The sequence below is a fragment of the Brachypodium distachyon genome, chromosome 1, assembly GCF_000005505.3.
Source record: "Brachypodium distachyon strain Bd21 chromosome 1, Brachypodium_distachyon_v3.0, whole genome shotgun sequence".
NCBI classification, from domain to species: domain Eukaryota; kingdom Viridiplantae; phylum Streptophyta; class Magnoliopsida; order Poales; family Poaceae; genus Brachypodium; species Brachypodium distachyon.
Window position 1 is genome coordinate 24,686,105 of NC_016131.3, and position 21,320 is coordinate 24,707,424.

The window sequence follows — 21,320 nt, forward strand, 5'->3', positions numbered from 1 at the left end:
CTTTTGCAGATAGGCCCCTGTTATTTCTAATGATCATAACTTGAAATTTGTTTGGCCAAATTTAATGATCCACACCTTTTTGGAATCCTTAGGACGTGCAGAATCTTTTGGCACTGTCCAAATTCAAATTTGAATATTTGAATCACATTCGAATTACATATTAGGGTTTTATATCATTTAAATCATAACTAATTATTTAGAAGTCCTTTTTGAATGAAACCAGTGCCAAAATTTTTGTTTTAATGTCCTCTATCCAATGGCACAGAGAAATAAATATTTTGAATTAAATTGCTTTGCAGATGCAAATAAAACCTCATTTTAGGGTTTAAACCCTAGCTTTCGCTTTTTGTTTAAAACCCTAATTACATGTGTTTAATTCTCAAGGCATTGGATCAGTAGATCAACCAAATAAAATAAACCAAACTCATGTCACATGTTTTGCATTGCATCATGATATACATAGTCTTTTGCTTGTATGGTATGTTTATGTATGTGTATGTTGCTTGATTGTATAGTTTTCTCGAAGAGCGAACCGTGTGACTGTGAAGAGTGTTTGAATACAAACTACTATCAAGGCAAGTTCACTTTGACCATCATTCTATTATTTTATTATGCACTAGATTTTATTAGTTGCATGGTTAGGATTATTACTGTATCTATGCTAGCTATGATCTGTCCTAGTAGTATAGGACACCCTTGCCATTACCTAACCACCAATTGCCATCGTAGTAGTAAATTGCTATGCTATGATAATAAACGAGGGCGCTATTATTACAATGTGATAATATTGAATTACAAATATAGTTTTCCTAGTGTATGGCAAAACAAGTAATTCAATGAACCGTCGTGGGTGGGCTGCTTTGAGGAATTGGAGATGTATGCGGCGTCAGGTCCATTTCTATGGGTCCATTTCTATGAGTCGTCTCGCCATTTCTATGGGAGCGCTTGCGTTGCAACCGAGGAATGCCACCCGGGGTAACCAGAGACTGGACTAGTTTCCTGTTTAGTAACTTCCAGTACAACCACATGGTATTATGGGCTCTGCCAGGATGGATGTAAGAAATATGAATAGCAGCCTCAGCAGCAAGAACAGCAATCTGAATAGCAGCCAGCCGCAACATCTCCGCCACCACCGCAGGAGCAGATGCAGCTGGCTACAACCCAGCCTAAGAAGACCAGGAGCTTTGTCATGCAACCGGGATAGCAGCCTCCGAGTTCATCTGGCCTGCCCAATATAACATCGCTCCAAGGTACCCATGGGGTTGCCCAGAGAACGACGAGTGGGCGCAGTTGGGGGTCTCTTGGGCACTATGCCATGGACTGGAACAGTGCAGACAATTATGAAGTTAATTCAGGCACTCTCCAGACGGCACAGCAGGCGGCTTTGGTGGGGCCGTCGCCCGTAGCAGCAACTCCTACCTCAGTGGCGGCCAGGATGTTTGACGCGAGATTTGCCTTGTTCGAATCCAGCCGGGCTGCCGAGGTAACAAGCTTTCCTCCGAGTTCTTCATACTTTCTCTAGTGTACATATCCCTAGTCCCCGAGGTTTAGGGCGAGTAAGAAGTAGTCGGCCTGAAGCTTGTTTAGAAACATCAAACACTATTCTCCGAGATTCGGGCCGAGTAAGGAACAATTGGCCTGAAGCTTAGAAAAACTTCAAACACTATTCCCCGAGATTCGGGCCGAATAAGTAGTAGTCGTCCTGAAGCTTAGAACTGCTGAATTACTCCTGCTATAGTAGGTCTTAACCAGTGTCCTATGCCTGACTGTGGAATATTCGCTTGCAGAACTGCATGAATAAACAAACCTCCGTTTTCAATACTCTTCTTACAGCACACCGGTAATTGATGGATCAGTACAAGGCCTTGTTGGCCGAGCAGCGTAGCAAAAGTAAGTTTTTTCTTGCCGACATATGTACTATGCCGAGCTGCATAACTACACCAAAACTAACATTTGCCGATACAAATAGCTGGGGCTAACACGCAAATGACCGAGCTGCTCAAACACGTCTCGGAGCTGCAAGGTATAATATCCACAGTATTTCCAACTGCGTTTGTTTCACCTTGAACACACCTAATCTGCTCCTTTGGTACAGGAGAGAAGACTCAAACTGGTGGAGCTGCAACGGGGTGAGGTATCTCGGTTGAAAGCGCAGCTTGAAGCACAAAGCGAAGCTCATAGAGCCGAGGTAGTTCAACTCACCTCGGCGCTTTCCGCACAAGCTGACGAGAAGATCCGCCTGGAGGGCGAAATGCAGAAATATAAGGGTCTCCTCTCCGATGCCGAGACCCGAGCTTCCTCGACACAGAAGAAATTGGATGACGGCGAGAGCTTATTGTCTATCTGCCTGCGAGATCTCGGCAAGATAGACGCACTGCTAGGAAGTAAGTTGTTCTTCCTCTTCAAATGTCTGGCCAGCAATAACCACATGCCGAGATTCATCTTGACTTTTCTTTTTCTCGCAGAGACCTTCCCTCAGTTCACTGAAAGTGCTCAGGCTGCCGTTATCAAGGATCGAGGGAAAAGGATTCGGCCTCGACACAATCGCCGAAATATGATGTCGAGGACTATCTTGTCAGTTTGTGGGCTCGGGTCAAGCCGCTGAATTCCTTCGGGGTCGACATGCTTAATGTCGGCATCCGCGTCTTCCGCTCCCTTTGGCTGGGAGAAGAAGCTCCTGTTGCAATCTCGGCCCTGGTCAATTGTTTGCTAGAGGTAGAATATCGACTCAGCGAGTGGCGGGAATCAGCCGTTCGTGTCGGCGCCGACGAGGCGTTGTCCTTAGTACTTTCTTGGTACGAAGGCATCAACCTTGACATCTGCAATCCATGCGCACCGACTCTGCCTTCCTTTCGGATCCAAAGCTGATTGCTAAACGCCAGGAGCGAGCTTACTCCTTCATCCAGTGTACCGACGTGCACTCCTTTGTGGAGGGCCCGAGGTCGGACGCGGAAGAAGCAGCAGCCGAGGACGAAGAAGAAGATGTCGATGAAGAAATCATTGCCGAGTCACCCTCTGCCGAGATCAGCGTTCCAAGTACCAGTGTCGGTGATCCCTGTGGCTTGAATATTTGTCTATTTTAAAACTTGAAATTATTAGATCCCGGGATGTCGGGTGCATATGTAAACACTTTTAAGTACTTAGGTGTGATGCACAATGTTTTTCTTTCCTACTTATAATGTTTCTAGTTGGTGATCGTGAGTTCACCTGCACTAGCAACTGACAGGTGGGCCATTCAAATTACTGCAGCCTCACGTTCATTCTATCTCACACTCCATACCCCTCCTGTATCTTCTTCATCCTGCCACCTCCTTCCCTAATCAACTACTTGATGCCTCCTTGTAATATCCCAGAATTTTCTCATTTTGGAATGTTAAATAAAATAATTATTTTAAATAAAATATTGGCTTTGGAAATATTTTGTTTGTGAATTTCTAAAGGATTTGAAATTTTTAGAACTTATTTAAATTTTTCCACACCATATTTGAGTATTCAACAAAAGAGTGGATTAATATGACTATCCAAATTATACAACATGGTTGGAAGATTCATATTAGTTCAAAGTATTTTATTTGGACCATTTGCATATTATGAGTTTATCTGCACTATGCTTGGATCTTAGTAAATCCTATTTTCTTTTTGAAGGATTTAGTAACATTCCAATTTGGATGCTATGACCATTTGAGAGCATCGTTTGAATATTTAAATCGATTAGAAATGCTTTCCAACATTTATTTAAATGTTAAAAAGAGGGAATAATATGACTTTCCTGATTATAAGTTTGGAAAGATATTCAATGATTCACTTATGCGTTTTAACCACTTTCAAAACCTTGTTTTTAAATTTCAAATCCCTTTTTTCAAAGCTTTACTCATTTGAATCTTGGCTTTCACCTTCCTTTGCAAATTGGAATTTCAATCCATTTGGGTTTTGAACATAAAAGGGGTTTATTGCATTAGTGATCTACCCCATAATTTTTGGTATTTAAATTGGAGTTGAAAAACTATTTTATTTTAATTGTTATAAAGCCCTAAAGGCAATTATACAAGCAAAATTATTTTTATATATTTTATTTTGAAGTAAATCAAGTCACAGAAGCTAAAGCATTTGGGGGTTTGATTTTACAAATTTTGTGGAATTTATTTGGTGTGATTTGGAGTTCAAAATCAAAAATTATAAAAGAAAACAGAAAAAAAAGAAAAAAATAAGGGGAGAAACGGGCGGGCCCAAACTCACTCGGCTGGGCCCTGCTCCTTCTGCAGCCCACCGAGCGTCCCAGCCCATCATTTCCCTCTTTTCTCTTTTTTTTTTCTTTTCCTTCCTGGGCTGACTCCTCTGGCCCATCTTCACCCGAGCGCCCAACCCAGCGGCTACTTCTTCGTCCTCCCGCACCAAAGGGAACAGAGCACGCACGCCATTGCCGCCGCATTTCCCTCCTTCGATTCCTTCCTTTCCACGCGTTTTCCTTCGAAAGGAAACCACCTCATCAATCCCTACAACCCCGCGAGCCGATTCAGTCAATCAATCAAAAGTTTCTCATCTTACTGGCCTTTTCCAAAAGAGGCGTCCCGAATGCCGCCCGTCGACATTCAGTGCCCGATCTCCCTTCTCGGCCTATAAAGGACAATTCCGAGCAGGTCACTTTGAACCTTTGGTCATCCTTCCCCGTTTTCCTATGGAGAGTTTTTCCTATGTAGCTTTGTAGATCGCATGCCGTGGCCGTCTTCCTTCACCGTCCGTCGCCTCCTTTGTCCACGGTGAGCTCGCTCCGATTCTCAATTCCCGAATTCATTGCACAGAATGACTTCCGTGACCCCTCTCTACCCCTTTGATAAGGTTATGCGAACAACCGTCGCCGTTGGCCGCGTCTTCCCCAAGGACATGCCAACGCCATGCCCGGAGCTCCGCCCGTCGCCGTCCAGATGTCTCTTCGACCGTTTCGACTGCGTCACGATGTCCGCCTCGATGTCGTGCACGTCCCTAGCCTCTTCCACGACCACATCGACCCCCCCCCCCCCCCCCTGACTCCCTTGCTGCTTTCCTTCAGTCCGGCGAACTCTTTCGGTGAGAAAACTTTCAGCATGATCTATTTTGATTAGCCATGTTTAGAAGCCCATATCTTTAGGTCTGTGTATCATTTTCGGCCGAATCTTTCTGTCGTTGTTAGATGACGTCCTCCTCTATAGATCAGATCAGTTTTTATACCCCGTATCCATGATCTTCTGTAGTGCATCTCCGTTGGAAATTGCTATTCACAGTATGTTGTTTCTGGATTAGCCACCTTTCGAAATTCATATAGGTTGTTCCATTGACCCGTTTGGTTCCAAACCTTCTGTAGTTCTTCAATTAGATCATGTTCTAAACATTAGTGTACTTGTTTCACAACTTAGGATTCATCTACAGAGGTGCATCTTCAATCAAAAGTCGTATCAGTTAACACTGTCACATTGATTAGCTATCTTCCAAAGCCTATATGTCTTCATCCGTAGATCCAAATCAGTTGATTCTTTCTGTGCTTACAAGATTACATCCAACTCCACATTCCAGAACCCCTTACACACCTTGCCAAGTTTATATACAACATGCCATGATCCATAGAACTTTGTATCTGTTAACAGCCAGAACTTCACTATTTCAATTCCAATTCAATCCTAACCTTTTGTCTAACCTTCTAATCTAGATTTTCTTTGCATCTATCGCGTGTTTATGATCTGATCATAACACGTTCATGTCTTTAAACTCATTTAGATTAGTATTCCCATTCTCTAATTTGTTCTAACAACTTGGAGATTCATATCAATTAAATCTTGATATCGTAAACCATAGATTCTTGATCTATCTTTTCTTGGTTTGGGTATCACTAAAATAATTTATGTAAATAAATTGCACCATGAGATTTAGGTCATTGTTAGCCTCGGCATGATAATAAACTAGAGCTAATAAAATTAACTCTCATGTAGCTTAGTCATTTAGCTTGTATAGTTATGTTAGAATTGCATAGATGAATTTGATGCATTCAAATTAATTACTTCACTAACTAAAGTAACTAAATATTAGTAGCTTATCATGCTAGAACAACAATCAACATGATGTTTGGCTATCTATCATGTTCACCTAAGATCCGTAGTCTGCATGATAGCTTTGTCATATTGTTGCATATCTTGTATTAACATTAGTTGGATCGTGAGATGTGCATTGCCCATGTTTTCATAAATACAACTTGTGGTATACGAAGGGTATAGTATTATTTCCTTAGTTATAAATTCTTTCGAACCATTCCCATCCTTTTCAAACCCAAACCTACGCTTTAGCATTAAAGATAATCGTTGATTATCACGTTTGGTTCTTCATTTGGAGTTATATTTGGAGTTATTCGAATTGTGTGAACTGTGTATTTATTTTTGGTTATTCGTTCTCTACGATAGATCACTCGGAGTGCGATTGTAGTGATTGTGTGACGTTTAAGAAGAAGGCTTTAACAATCTTAACGAAGGTAAGTTCACTTTGATCATAAATTTCCATTACATTACTTACTTTAAATACTTATGCACTAGTGTTGTGTAGTTTGCGTCGCAAATGTGGGATGCCACCCGGGGTAACCAGAGACTAGACTAGTTTCCTGTTTAGTAGCTTCCAGTACAACCACATTCTAAATGGGCTCTGGCTTGATGTAGTGGGTCGTATGATCCTGGGCCCGAGGTGATCGTGATGATGTAGCCGTGTAGGTGGAAGCGGGTCCCTCGGTATGGGTCTGGGTGATTACTTCTGAAAATTCTCGTAATCGACGCCGTTGCGACTCTACCCTGAGGACGGTAAATGATTAACCCGTCGGTTTCTTGCGGGTAAAGTGTACAACCTCTCGAGAGTGTCAAACTAAGTAATTAGTCGTGTCCCCGATTATGGACAAGTATGAGCAACTAGATTTGGGAGCGGTAAGAAAGGTCTCACTCATTCCAATTTCTTAATAAAATGAATGGTTTAAACTTGAGATATGAGCATTGATGTGTCTACTCAATGTTCTTAGATTAATAGGAGCATCGGTGTGTCTACCCAGTGTACATTAGTTAACATTATTGTAATATTCAATTGTAGTAGGGTGAATTATCTTCTGCCTCCACGCAAAAAGGCCTGAACTCCACCTAGCCAAATACTGCATGTACTTGATAAGATCTGTTATAACCCTTTAGTGAACTTGCCAATACATTCAATGTATTAACCTCCTAGTGGCTGCAACGTTTAATGTTGCAGGTGTTACAGGTGAAGAGTGAGGTATGATTTGATAGAGTTGCGAGTTTACATTTCAACATGTTTCGACTGTCGAATTGTTATGAGACTCTTATCTTCTGCTTTCCGCTGCAAGATTTCCTTTTCTTTTGAGCTAACCCATGAGATTATGCAATATGTAAGCTACTAGTACAGTACCCGTCTGTTGCCACGGCCTCTTAAACATGTGCACGCGAAAATTCATGTTTATACAAAACATAACAATATAATGGACATTCAAGCAAAATGATCTCGGGGCCGATGCTAGAAGCCGCGGCCACAGACATGGCACCCAGTCCACGCCGCCCGCCGGCCATGGCTGGCGTCAGAGCACATGGTGGCGCAGTGCACGAGGAACTATGCGGCGGTGGATAGCGCCGATCAGCCCTGGACCCCTTTGCTCGTCTCTTGCAAGATAATCTAATCCGGCACCGACGCGTATCGAGAGCAGTCACCGCAGGGAGGTGCTGCGCGGGCAGTTGAGTCGGCGGTGTCGGCCTGGGAAGGCAGCACTGTGGGAATAGGAAAAGGAAGGTTCGATGGAGTGTAATGAGACACGGAAAATCAGAACATGCACGGAAATTGATGCATGGTGGACGACGACGACGAAGGAAATCTTCTTGTTTTTATTATTAGGGATTAGGGATTATTATATTTTGTTATGCCTAGTGGGCTTGTGATTGTGGGCAAAGGAAGCCACAGACAGGGAGATAAGAATAAGTGGGCTTAGTACGAACAAGAACTTCGTGCGGTCCATAGAGCACGGGTGTCAGCGAACATGCACGGCAATTGATGCACAGCAGACGACGACGAAGGAAACCTTCCTACTTTTATTATTAGGGATAGATTATTAAATTCTGTATCAGCGTGATGTAATATACTTTTGACTTTTATATCTTAATATTACATCTTTTGATGTGTGCTAACGCAGAGACTAGCATGGAAGCACGCAGATCCAACCCTACCGGAGGAGGTCGCTTCCCGATCCTCCCCATTCTGACCTATTTTCGCCTCAGAATTTGTATTCCAATCCCCGTCGTTGCGCTCGCTCCGCGAACGGCCGTGCTCCGCCTCTGGCCTGGTCCCCGATCCCCGTCGCTGCTCTGGTGGCCGTTGGAACTGCGGGCAGACTGCAGGGGCTTGGGCCCTGGGCGCATCGCAGTGCCGACTCTGCTCCGCCGCGCATCAGAAGTTCAATCCCCGCCGCCCTTGCTCCGGCTCCGGTCGTGTTCCGCATCTGGCTAGGTTTCGTCGATCCCACCGTCGCGCTCGTCGACCATCACTCGAACTGAGTGGAGACGGGAAGGGAGCATCGCACCAGGCGTCTAATCCCCGCCGCGCACTGGCTCCGGCTTTGTCCGTGGTCCGCCTCCCACCAGGTATCCTAAATCCCCGCCGCCGCACTTGCCAGCCGTAGCATGACCTTCTTTCTTCAACTTTGCAAAGCCAATAACAGAGTTTCTTTTACACATTAAGTTGTTGATTCACACCAAATCATTCATGTTTGTTTATCACCTGTTGTTGCTAACCTTGGATTTAAATTTGTCAGTTCAGAACAAAGGGTTATTCCCTGGTGAAAGAATATTGCAACAATTTAACTAAATAAGATTGCAGGCTCCGATCTTGTTCTCTGTTTCCTGTGATAAGGTGAATGTTACTACACTTCTTTTGCCTAATAAATGTATACTTCCTCATACTTGTTTTATTGCCTTCACCGACAAGGTTAATGCAATCACCTAGGTTGCAGGTTTCAATGCATAAAGTTCTAATCCACAATTAGTTTTTCTGTAAGATAGAATATATAACTGTATGGGTAATTGTACACATATTATGTGAAAATTATCCTTTGGAGTTTCCTTCTGGTTCATTAAGTTGATCTGAACTGGCTTGGTACAGTCATAGTTGCCATTTTGTTAAGAGTCGAGGACAATTCTTTCTGTATGTTCTAGCTAATGACTTGGAGAAGCAAATTTTAGTAAATATATATGGTGGAGCAAGTTAAATTAATTATTATCTAACACATTCTTTTACCTGACATTAACAGAGTCATGTAATGCTATAATGTGTGGCAGCAGTAGTAAATATATGTGGTTCCTCTAAGGTTAGATCTCACGGTAGTGTCGAGTCCTACATGTGTACTAACAAATCATAATTTATATGACACATGGAGTTTTAGTAATATGTGAATATAGTACCTAACAGAGAGTTCAATCTATATATTGTAGGAAGCTTCTTACATATTTTTATGCTTTACAAGCCTGCAAGTATATAGTGCTGCTATACTATAACATGAAAGTTCAGCCTTGTTGTACACGCTGCAGGGTTGTATGTAGCAGATAATTTCTTTTAGACGGTCATGCCACGGCATCAAAGTCAATGCACCGCTAAGGGAAAGCAAGGTCCCTACGTCGCCCCTTGAGCTTATGTTATGTAGAACAATATATTCGCATAATTCTGAAAATCTTACCTACTTATATGACTTTAATAGTAAGATTGAGCTGCAATGGTTCCTCAAATATAAAACTTGTCAGAGAGGCATTGGACCAGTGAACTGATGTGTTAGCTATGATGAGGAAGGCGCTGATCGACAGCCCCTAATTAGGAAAAATCCAGGTTTCATCTTTTGTTTAGTGTCTTGGCTGTTGCAGGTATGTAAGTTTAACAAATATTCTAGATTACTTGCTTACATGGTGTTACTTCTTTTCATAACTATTAGCTGCAAGAAATGTCCTACTATTAAGGCAGTATATTTTGCAGTGGCTCTAAATACGGCGGTGCAGCCACGAGAAGACAGAGGTATGCATGTGTGGATCGGCATGCGTCGGCTGGTTTGCAATGTTACACCTTACTAGACTGCCATAGCAGTGTGATTCAGATGTAAGTGATTGTGGCATCTCATGTTTCAATCAGGTTTTGAAGGTAACATGTCAGTGTTTAGTTTTGTATCTGAGTCTATTAGATTTTAAGAAAGGAAATAAACAGAGGTATTATGTATTCGGAACAGAGCCAATTAGATTGCATATCTAAACATGATTTTGCATACTTATACTATGGTAGTATAAACAATTGGCAAGAGTCGTTTAGTTAGCTGTTTTCCTATGAATCAATATTTTTGTGAGCTCCGGTTTTGGTTGTAGGCACTACTAAGTCCCCTTCTTAGTTAATGCTTCATTTCGGAATCGCATGGTTTGGCTATAACATAGGAGCTTGTTTTGCATTACTAAATTCTGGATGATTGAGGAAGAATCCACACTTTTTTTATTGAGGTAGTCATGGCTATAGCTTATTTATCACAATTTCATTTATCCCAGGACTACCTGGTGGCAAAGAAAAGAAAGTTGACTATACTCTCAATTTGGCATGTAGGAAGGCAGAAGGCATAAGATTTTGTATATAGGTTTTTTATGTGTCCCTTGTTTTTTCTTTCATGCTTGTGTAACTGTAACCCTGAACCTAATTATGACTCATGACGCACTTGATAATTACATTGCATTGATGATTCTTCTTTATGTCGGCATATGGAACAATTTTCATGGCGTTCCATCTCCGGACGATGATCCTGCACGCATCGTCATGTTGACAGTTATTTTGATAAAGATATAAGCATCACCTGTGGCTCATATATAGTCTGTAACTAACATAGAAAAGTTTGTACACTGAAGTATTGAGTACTGGTGCATCTGCTTATGTAGTAGCTTATGTTTTAGTAGCAGAGGTTGAGGTATCCCAGAGATCTTTACGTGAGATCCTCCAGTTGTTTCACATTTGATAGATGATGTACTCCCTCCGTTTCATAAAGGTTGGCATGGATTTGAACCAGAGCCAGTTCAGAGCCGTGCCAACCTTTATGGAATGGAGGAAGTAACTTATTTGAGAATCAATAAAGTTAGGCATGATGAAACCAACTAACCACGTCATGAATAAAAGAAAAGGTGCGAATCTTATGAGTGTACTTTCAACGGACAGTGCTAGACACAAATTCATCTGGTCAAAAATAATCAGGAGATATGTTTTATTGTTGTTGCAAGGGTGGTCGACAAACCTGTATATGAAATTATGAATAGTCATTGTCTGATTGAAATACATCATGTGTGCTATTCGACGGTGTGTTGTGTTAGCAAAACAAAACGAGACTTGCGTTTGACGTGATAACATTAAAAACTGCACGTACGTTCTAACGAGTCAAGCTAACAAGCCATTTGGCTTCTAGCCAAGTCTCCGAGTTTATTTTCTTGTCGGCTAAATTTTATGACCTCGGCTCTTTGTCTACCTTATCGGCGTTCGATGTATGAATCGTGAAGTCATAGAATAGAGCGTTCATGTGTTTAATAACTTCAAACTCGTGCTCTTGCTTGCCATGAAGCCGGGTTGAGAACAACAGCTAAGTCAAAGAGAGAGCTTTCTGTATCGACACACTACTAAACTGACATAAGATTACACAACCCAATCAAGCTGACATACAGAACAAATAATTAAACACAACTTTCATAAAGAGAGGAGTCCCCGAGTTTCTTTCAAGAACTTGGCAATTCATTCAACATCTCAAAATAACCGACATAACAAAAGGGTACAACGATACAAGTACTGATCTTTCAAGTATAGAATGGACGAAGCAAAGATACATTCCATGGCCTTTTGGTTTCCTCGCTGGATCTGTACATCCTGTTTGCGTTGGGGTCCTGCGCATCTATAAGATAATATGAATCCTGTGCAGTGCTTTGCTCACAATGAAGGGTCCTTCCCACGGGGGTGATAATTTGTGCATGTCGGCCGTGTGTTGCACAAGCTAGAGCACCAGATCTCCTTCTTGGAATACCCGAAGGTTTACCTTCCGGCTGTGGTAGTGTCTGAGGTGTTGTTGATATATAGTTGACCGGGACAAAGCCAGTTCCCGTGCTTCTTCGAGCAGGTCGACATAATTTTCTCAAGCTTCCTTTGCCTCGGCCTCCGTATACATGGTTACTCTCGGGGAGTCATGCTGGATGTCGGCTGGTAAGATAGTTTCTGCCCCGTAGACGAGGAAAAATGGCGTATAGCCTGTGGAACGATTCGGGGTTGTCTCGAGACTCCACAACACCGCCGGGAGCTCATCCAGTCAGCACCCTAGAGTGCGTTCAAGTGGCTCAATTAGCCGAGGCTTTATGCCGGCTAAAACCAAGCCGTTTGCTCTCTCAACTTGGCCATTGGATTGAGGATGCGCTACAGAAGCAACATCAAGCCGGATCTTCTTCTCCACACAGAATCGTGCAAAAGCTCCTTCTGCAAAGTTTGTTCCATAAACTGTGATGATACTATGTGGGTAGCCATATCTCAAGATGATATCTTTTAGGAACGGTACCGCCGTTTTACCGTCACATTTCCATATTGGCTTCACCTCGATCCACTTGGTGAATTCGTCCACCATGACCAGGATATGTGTCATGTTTCCTCGCGCAGGCTTGAAGGGTCCCACCATATGTAAACACCAAACAGCAAACAGCCAAGTGATTGGGATAGTCTTGAGTTCTGATGCCGGTATATGGACTTTGCTAGCATATATCTGGCAACCGTTGCATTTCCTGACCATATCTTCTGCCTCTTGTAGTGCACTTGGCCAGTAAAATCCGTGCCGAAATGCCTTAGCCACCAACGTTCTTGATGACGCATGATGGCCGCACTCACCTTGATGAATATCTCAGAGGATCTCTTGTCCTTCTTCTGGTTCGACACAACGTTGCAACATGTTGGTGACGCTTCTCTTGTATAGCTCGCCGTTGATAATGGTGTACGCCTTTGCTCTCCTCTGAACCTGCCTTGCCGACACTTCGTCTTCCGGCAAACTTTCATCCTTTATGTATGACATGATTGGTTGTGCCCAAACCGGCACAGGGCGAGTCATGAATACCGGCTCATCTATTTCCATTGGTTCAATTGCCATTGCCTTGACCGAGTTAGGGCGTTCAGTCCCTGGGTTACTTGAACCATTGCCGCCATCAATATCCATCGGTGTGACTTCGGCCTCTGGGTTTGCCGGAATAAATATCGATTCCGACTCTGGTGACAGTTTGATCGAAGGCTTGCGCAGATGCTCCAGCGCTATACCGGCCGGAATGGCCTGCCGCATTGATCCCAGCTTCGACAAAGTGTCCGCTGCTTCATTTTCCGCTCGGGGTATGTGATGGAACTCACAACCTTCAAAGTGACCGCTGATTTTCCGCACATGAAAACGATATAGCGCCATATTGGCATCCAATGCATCCTAATTGCCAGAGGTTTATTAGATCACCAGGTCGGAATCACCGAAACACTGGATCCGGCGAATACTGATTTCTTTGGCCATCTTCAGTCCATGAACAAGTGCCTCGTACTCAGCGACATTATTGGATGCCGCAAAATGAATCTGCAACACATACTTCAACTAATCACGCTTAGGCGAGGTGAGGACTATGCCGGCACCTAGCCCGCTCTTCTTTTTGGACCTATCGAAATGCATTCTCCAATAACTTGTCTCAGGCGGTGGCGGCTGATACTCCATCTTGGCCCACTCAACCAGGAAATCTGCCAGTGCCTGAGACTTTACGCCATCTCGTCTGTCAAATTGCAGCTGTATGGTGCTAGCTCGATAGCCCATTTGGCTATTCGGCCACTTGCATCTTTATTACTCATGATCTCCGAGATAGGAGCTTCACATATTACTTGGATTTGGTGCGCTTTAATGTTTCAGCTTCTTTGCCGCCATATAGACACCGTATGCCATCTTCTGATAGTGAGGGTAGTTTTGCTTTGATGACGACAATACCTCACTTAAATAGTATACCGGCCTCTGTACCGACTTGCCATCTTCTTCTCTCTCTACCACTATGAGGGTGTTGACAACTCGGTTCGTTGCTGCTACATACAGTAACATTGGTTCTCGGGCCACGGGTGAAGCTAATATCGGCGCCGTGGCAATCATCTTCTTCAACTCTTGAAAAGCCACTTCTGCTTGTTGGGTCCACACGAATTTCTCCGTTTTCTTCATCAGCTGGTATAAGGGCATTGCCTTTTCACCCAGCCGACTAACAAAACGACTTAATTATGCTAAACATCCGGTGAATTTTTGTACGTCTTTGAGGCATCTCGGTAGTTTCATTCTTTCTATAGCAGCGATTTTCACATGATTTGCTTCTATGCCTCAGCTTGATACCAAAAACCCGAGTAACTTTCCTGCCGGCACACCGAATGTGCACTTGGCTGGGTTCAGTTTCATCCGAAATCTCTTAGATTTGCAAATGTTTGTCGGATATCATCTAGGAGCGTGCTGCTCTCTTTGGTTTTTATGACGACATCATCGACATACACATGCACATTTTTACCTAGTTGATCATGCAAGCATTTTTGCATACATGTCTGATAGGTAGCCCCCGCATTTCTCAAACCAAAAGGCATGGTGCGATAGCAATAAGCCCCAAACGGGGTGATAAAAGATGTCTTTATTTGATCATTGGGGTTCAGTGGTATCTGGTGAAAACCGGAATACGCATCTACAAAAAACAACAATTCACACCCGGCAGTGGAGTCGATCACTTGATTGATCCGAGGTAGTGGAAAATGATCCTTAGGGCATGCCTTGTTCAAACTGGTGTAATCGATACACATGCGCCAAACTTTGGCCGCGATTGGGTCATCTTTCTTCTTCTCGACCATGACTAGGTTGGCTAACCAGTCGGGATGTAATACTCCATGATAAAGCCGACAGCTAAAAGCCGGGATATCTCTTCCGATATGATCTTCCTTTTATCATTGGCGAAGCGTCGAAGGGGCTGCTTCACCGGTCTTGCGTCTGGCCTGACATGTAGTGAGTGCTCAGCCAACTCCCTCGGCACACCCGGCAGGTCCTGGTTAGACCATGCAAAGATGTCCCGATTCTCACGGAGGAGGTCGGTGAGCTCGCCTTCCTATTTCTTGGTCAGGCCGGCACCAATGATGATGGTGTGGTCCGGGAACTCGCTGTCAACCGGTATCTTCTTCGTCTCCTTTGCCGCCTGGAAAGCCACACTGCCATGAGGGTTGGTCATACCCAGCAGAGTCGTCTGCGCCGACTGAGCCAGTGCCACGACTTCCTGTAGCTTCTTCTTCTCTTTGGCAATGACCAATGACTCGGCCAAAGCAGAACCTGCTGCCGCACACTCCATTGAACGCTTGTAGTTGCCGGATATGGTTATGGTACCATTTGTTCCCGGCATCTTCATCTTGAGGTAGCCAATGTGAGTTGTCGCCATAAACTTAGCCAATGCTGACCTGCCCAGCAACGCGTGATACGGACTGTTGAGATCGACCACTTCAAACACCAAATTCTCTATCCGACAATTCTCCCTTGTGCCGAATAAGACATCTACCCGGATTTTGTCCACAGGCGCACACGACACCCCCGGCACGATACCGTGGAACGTAGTCCGGCTGGGCTCAACAATGTTATCGATAATACCCAGTTTGAGCATCGTGTCTCGGTACATGATGTTAATGCTGCTCCCATTATCAATTAGGGCTCGGGTAAACTTGACGTTGATGTCCGGCTTGATGAATGTCGGATCAACCACCAGAGGGTATCCGCCAGGATTTGGCATGACTCTAGGATGGTCAGACCGGTTCCAACTGAGCTCCTGTTCCGACCAATACATAAAATTTCGGCATTGCCGGCATGACAACATTGACCTCCATCGCATGCCGATGCTGGCTATGCTTATCAGTCGGCTCTGTGACGAAAATCATGTAGCTCTGGTGATGCTCCTTGTACTCATTTCTTCCTCCATACTCCGGGATGCCTTGGCCTTTCACCTGGTTGACAGCATTGTTAACCCGAGGGGGGCCTTGAATCTGTGCATTGGCGCCTGTGAGTGGCAGCGGGGAAGGTAGCCAACTTGCTTCACCCTTCTTGGCCCGTTCATCTAGGTGCATTGCCGGGTTGTATGATTCGCCGGCTTGCTCGGATTGGTCTTGTGGAAACGACAAGGCTGATCAAGCATCATCTCGAACGTGTACTTCTGCTTATCTTGCCACGGCTTCTTCTGTTCTCCTTTCTTGGCCCATTGCTGGTTCCCGATTTTCTGTCTGAGGACGGCATTAGGTTGATCTTGGATAGCCACCACATGAGCCGACCCATACCGGTAATCCGGCCTGTAATCTCTTCTCTTGTTTCTATGATCTTGATGATCATTTCTCCGGAATGCCCCAGCAGTGTTGTATGTCGGTTGTTCTCTGTGCGGCTCTCCCGGCATCAGTGACGGCTGGGTTGGGTCTCCCAACGCATACATATCTGCAACTTTGATCATCTCGGCCAAAGTAGCCGGCATTTCCCTTTGCAGCTTTTGCCAAAGCATGCTACCATGTCGGCATCCTTGAGCAAACCATGCTATGGCCTGCGATTCCACAATCCCTTCACAGGAATTGCGGAGATTGTTCCATCTCGTCAGGTACTCCCGGTCGGTCTCATTGTCTCTCTGCTTGCACATGCACAATTGCTGAGGACAATTAGGCCTCTTGTACGTGCTGGTGAAGTTACTAACAAAAGCTTCTTCGAAATCTATCCAACAGTTGATGCTGCCCTCGGGCAGATTGTTCAGCCAAATCCTGGCATTTGGGGTACGTAACGTACTGCCCATCTGCGATTGCCCCCGGCAACATGCACAACGGTGAAATAATGTTCCAGCCAGTCTTCTGGCTTGGTACTGCCATCATATGTTCTCGTGCCCCTGGGTAGCTGGAAACCCGGGGCAGGTGTCTCTCTCATGATCCCGGTAAGCAAAGCAATAGGGACCCGGAGGACCCTGCTCTTCCAGAAGTTCTGACAGGTAGATTCTGTCAAGCCGGTGGCGAGCATCGAGTGGTGACACTTGCCGGTTTCCCCCTCAAGCTCCGAGTGGACCGATATTGTCACGCTCTCGCCTGAGATAACCGTCATCTCCCATGGCCGAGTACCCATCATTGTAACGGTCTTGCCTTTGATCTTCACCTCGATACAGGGGGTTGCGCTCGGCACCCTGCTGATCCGCAGCAGTATTGGGCGTCGGACCCCGAGGTCGGTGTTCGTGTCCCGCCGAATGACGTTCTTGCGGGTCTCGGCGATTGTTGCCGAGATGCAAGCCACTTTGACCATCATCGACTCGCCTGGCAACTTGCTTCCCGGCGAATGCCGGATCATAGTGATCCAGCTGTTTGTCTCGGTCGGAATTAACACTCTTATCCCGTCTCCCACCGACATTGGGGGAAGACGCTTGCTTGTCGGCTCGGTCACCCACGCTTGCGGCCGAGTGAATGATAGTTAATGCGCTCGGCTTGGCATGCAACTTTATGTATGCCTCATTTTGCTGATTAGCAATGTGAAGCAGCTCCTTCACCCGCTGCTGCTGCACTCGCAGCGCTTCTCCTGTCAGGTTAGGTAGCTCTTCTGCTGCAGCCTCGGTTTCAGTGCCGATGCATAGCTTCCCGACATAGCAGGGGCAGCTCTACCATCCCTAGCTATCTCGGCATTCAAGTTCTTACCCCGGTAACGCACCTCTCCTACTCAGCTAGGGTTATGCATTGTAGTAGAGTTAAGACCATGAGCTTTGTTATACTCACCGAGGGAAATCTCGAGCTCTTGTCGGGCATGAGATACGTCGACAGCTTCTTGAAGCCAGTTCTGAAGCTGCTCTTCCAGCTCAGCTTGGAGCTGTGCTGAGTTGGCGTTTGGAGCGACCGGCGCAGCCCGCCTCTCGATGGTGGCCTGAAGTGGAGTCGGCTTGCTGGCACAGCGGAAATGCCGGCTTGACCGTCGATGTTCTCGGGCCTCTCCAGTGGGGGGCATGTTGTTCTGCCGGAATTGCTCGGGACACCGGTGCTTTCAGCTGCACCTTTGCCAGCATCGCCACCCCGAGCCGTCATCACAACCTCCACGCGGCTAGCGAGGCAGTCGCTATGCCGGCCGGGAGCCGCGCAGATAGTAAGGGGGATCCTCAGCTACCACCACATGCACGGGATACCTGCAAGCAAAGTGAGTGGAGACGTAGACCTCATGCATGCCGAAGTTGATGAACCGGCTGATACAAGGGAGTGGTGCGTTGTTGAAGCATTCTGCGTTTTTGTCAATGAATCCCAGAGAGCCAAATCTCTGGACCAAACCGGAGACTACACGCTCTCCGGTGACGAGGATGCTTCCCTTCCGGATAAAGACTCCAGCCAGCGCCGCTGCTGGCCCCATGGTGGGCGCCAACGGTCGTGGCGGTGTCACGGCAGATGCCATGGGATGACTTAAGTAGGGGCCGATGGACGATGGAGGATCCGGAGGACGGATGGCGTAGTGAAACTACACACACGTAAAGAAGACACGATATTTACCCAGGTTTGGAGCCCTCTTGTAGAGGTAAAGCTCCTACTCCTACTTTGGTTTGTATTACCTGAGATACACGAGAACTACAATGGTGCTCCTTGAGCTGTGTTGAGAGGAAGAAGAAGAAGAAGAAGTAACAAGTGTTTAATGAGGGAACCCCTCTCACATGAGGAGTGATGCCTCTATTTATAGGCTAAGGATGTTACTCTGCCAGGTGGGGCAAGGGGCCACCCTGATCATACTCCCGGGCCCACCGAGTTTTGCCCGTGGTCCCCTGCGGATTGTTCGGGAGGGGACAATGCAGCCTTGTGCTTTTTGTACTATGATACGGCACGCACCATAGCCACGCCCCGGCTATCGTCACTGTGCAGTCATCCGACACGGCGACGTGAGCAACGACTGCATTTTGGTCATCGAAGGAGCGTAACTTTACTTTAAGATCAGGATAAGACGTTGGCATATCCTGGCTCCAGCCGCGATAAAGATAGCTTTTACTTGTCTTGTAGACATATGAGACAAGATAACGACGTCGGCATACTTTTGGTATGCCGGCCTGTTAGAAAGTCGGCTTATGAGTGCCGATCTATTCACGTATGCCGGCCCTGCTTTCGCTTAGCCGGCCATTGTGTGTCGTCATGACCCTATCCGGAGTCATTCCCCCGACACTCACAGTGTGCCACGTTGGCACGGTTCCATTGGTTTTGAGTTTTTTGAATAGTGTGGGTTTTCTGGGTGGCCCGTTGTTAGCCACCTTTGCTCGGGTGGCCCCCCAGGCGGTGGTTTACCCGCTTTTTTGGCTATCCGGGGGGATCTTTCCCCGGTTCTTCTATTTCCCTTGTCGCATTCGAGGGTTTGCTTGCGTGTTGTTTTTTGGCTTCCCGATGTTTGCCTGGTGTCCGCCTCGGTCGTTCTCTGCACCTATATAAAAGGGGTGGAGTGGTGTTGCTTCTCAACGGGGTGGGGTGTGTGTCGGATGGTGGTTAGTCATTTGTTAGTTCCTGTACAGTCATGGATGCTGGTCAGCCTAAGCTCGTGTGCGCCATCGAGGGTTTTCTGGCATCAGGTTTCAGGGTTGGCGTGCACGCATACTCTGGCTGTGCCACTTCGCAGGGAGGTGCATTCCGCTCGTCTGTGCTTGTCGTTTGGAGCGGTCCATCATCGGGGCCGTGCCGGCATAGAGGGTTGTGCATGTCTGCTGGCGGTTCGTGTGGCCGACTGTCTTGTGGAGCCACGCCACCGCGTGTTTTTTGGACTTTGCCTCGGGCCGGTGTCGGTGGCAAGTCGGAGGTTGGGATTTTGGTTCTTCAGCGATTCTTGGCCTGTGCTCGGGGGGGAGGGGGGGGGGGCAACGCTGCGGGTCAGCTGGTGGCTATCAAGTCGTTGCCACGGTTGAAGGACATCGGACTTGAGAAACACCTCTTCGTGCAGTGGTGGAGTCATGCGTGCATGACTCCACCCACCAGGGTACAAATCCTAGTGCTCATAATTATGCTTTAGGGGTTTCCCTACAGTCTTTCCATAAAAAAAGGACATCGGACTTTTCCCTCTCGCAGGGTGGTCCACGGCGCCACAGGTTTCTTCGCAGCTTTCCTTTCTCTTGTTTCCTGTTGTATCGTGGTCATCATCTCTTTCTTCAGTTTTCTCCTGTTTCCTTTTCTTTTTGCGAGTTGTTGGGCTTGTCGTTATAAATTTGTTTGGGTTCGTTTGTTTTGGCTTGGTGAGTTCTGTTATTCCAGGGCTGGGTTCCTACTGATCCCTGCCTTGGAGTCCATGGGCATAGTAGCGTCTATATTAATGGGGGTGTTGCCGTGTCGCATTGGGCCGTTTGTTGGCGCGTTGGTTGTGGTTGGTGGTGTGCGTGTGAGGTGTGTGGTGAGGGGGGGGGGGTGTCGGAGCACGGTCTCCAGCACCGGGGATGCCAAGCACCCCCTTTTTGGTTCGGCGCAGGGCGGGGTGATCGCTCCGGTGATCGCCGGCATGGCGATAGACATGAGGTGTAGACACACGAGTTTTACCCAGGTTCGGGCCACCCGAAGGTGTAATACCCTACGTCTTGCTTTGAGTTGTATTCACGAGTTTGAGTGCGTACAGATCACCCGAGGAGTTCCAGGGTTGGCTACTTAGGTGAACGTTGTGCTATGTTTTAATTGCTCCGGTTCGAAGCCTTTGACCGGTGGCATTGGTCCTCATTTTATAGACAAGGGATACCACAGGTGCCAATGCATGCAGCGTGACACGTTGCCTAGATGCGTGTCACAACCACATGGATTACACTTTTGCTCATCCATGCTGGACGCCATGCAGCGCCTAGTCCACTGTACACGGTAGGAAAAAATAGTTCTTAGGGTAGTCACCCTAGCCTTGCTAAGCAAGGCTAGGCCTGCTGATAAGACTCCTGTCGGTGCATTAAATGCACTGCGCCCGCTGTCTCCTCGAGGCAGGCTTCCCGGACTCGCTGCCTCCCGGGTGGCCTTCCTGACGGGGCTTCGTCACTGGCGACCCACGCGTCCCGTATCAGTGGGACACCGTGGGCCACTGGTACGACGGTACCACCCGGGCGTGGGCTGGAAGCCTTGAAGCTTCCAGCGAGTGCTATCCTCGGTCGGTTGCCGGGCTGCGCCCCATCCGACGCGTGGGTCCCAAGGGGGAAAACCCCCTGGCACCCGGCCTCATGGGCCACATTTATAGTTCCACTCCTCCGAGTAGAATGGTCGGACGCACGATTTCATGC

The 21,320-nt window shown here is 46.5% G+C and overlaps 1 protein-coding gene and 1 long non-coding RNA gene across 4 annotated transcripts; one reads left to right on the forward strand and one right to left on the reverse strand.

The window, feature by feature from the left end:
* Positions 1-8,167: 8,167 nt before the first annotated feature.
* Positions 8,168-10,772, forward strand: LOC104584955. 3 transcript variants are annotated; one of them, XR_001405933.2, is made up of 3 exons: positions 8,169-8,642; positions 8,813-8,910; positions 9,585-10,772. It is a non-coding gene; the product is annotated as an uncharacterized LOC104584955 (long non-coding RNA). The 3 variants fall into 3 exon arrangements; XR_001405932.2 differs by having other exon boundaries at positions 8,168-8,642; positions 8,818-10,772; XR_732793.3 differs by having other exon boundaries at positions 8,813-10,772.
* A 2,165-nt stretch (positions 10,773-12,937) lies between these two features.
* LOC106865609 lies at positions 12,938-13,366 on the reverse strand. Its single transcript, XM_014895926.1, has one exon. It carries the CDS (start codon positions 13,364-13,366, stop codon positions 12,938-12,940), a length of 429 nt encoding a protein of 142 aa, XP_014751412.1.
* Positions 13,367-21,320: the final 7,954 nt, after the last annotated feature.

What these genes read in the sequence shown, in the direction of transcription:
- LOC106865609 (XM_014895926.1), bottom strand. Translation starts at nt 13,366, where the DNA reads ATGCGGCAGGCCATTCCGGCCGGTATAGCGCTGGAGCATCTGCGCAAG.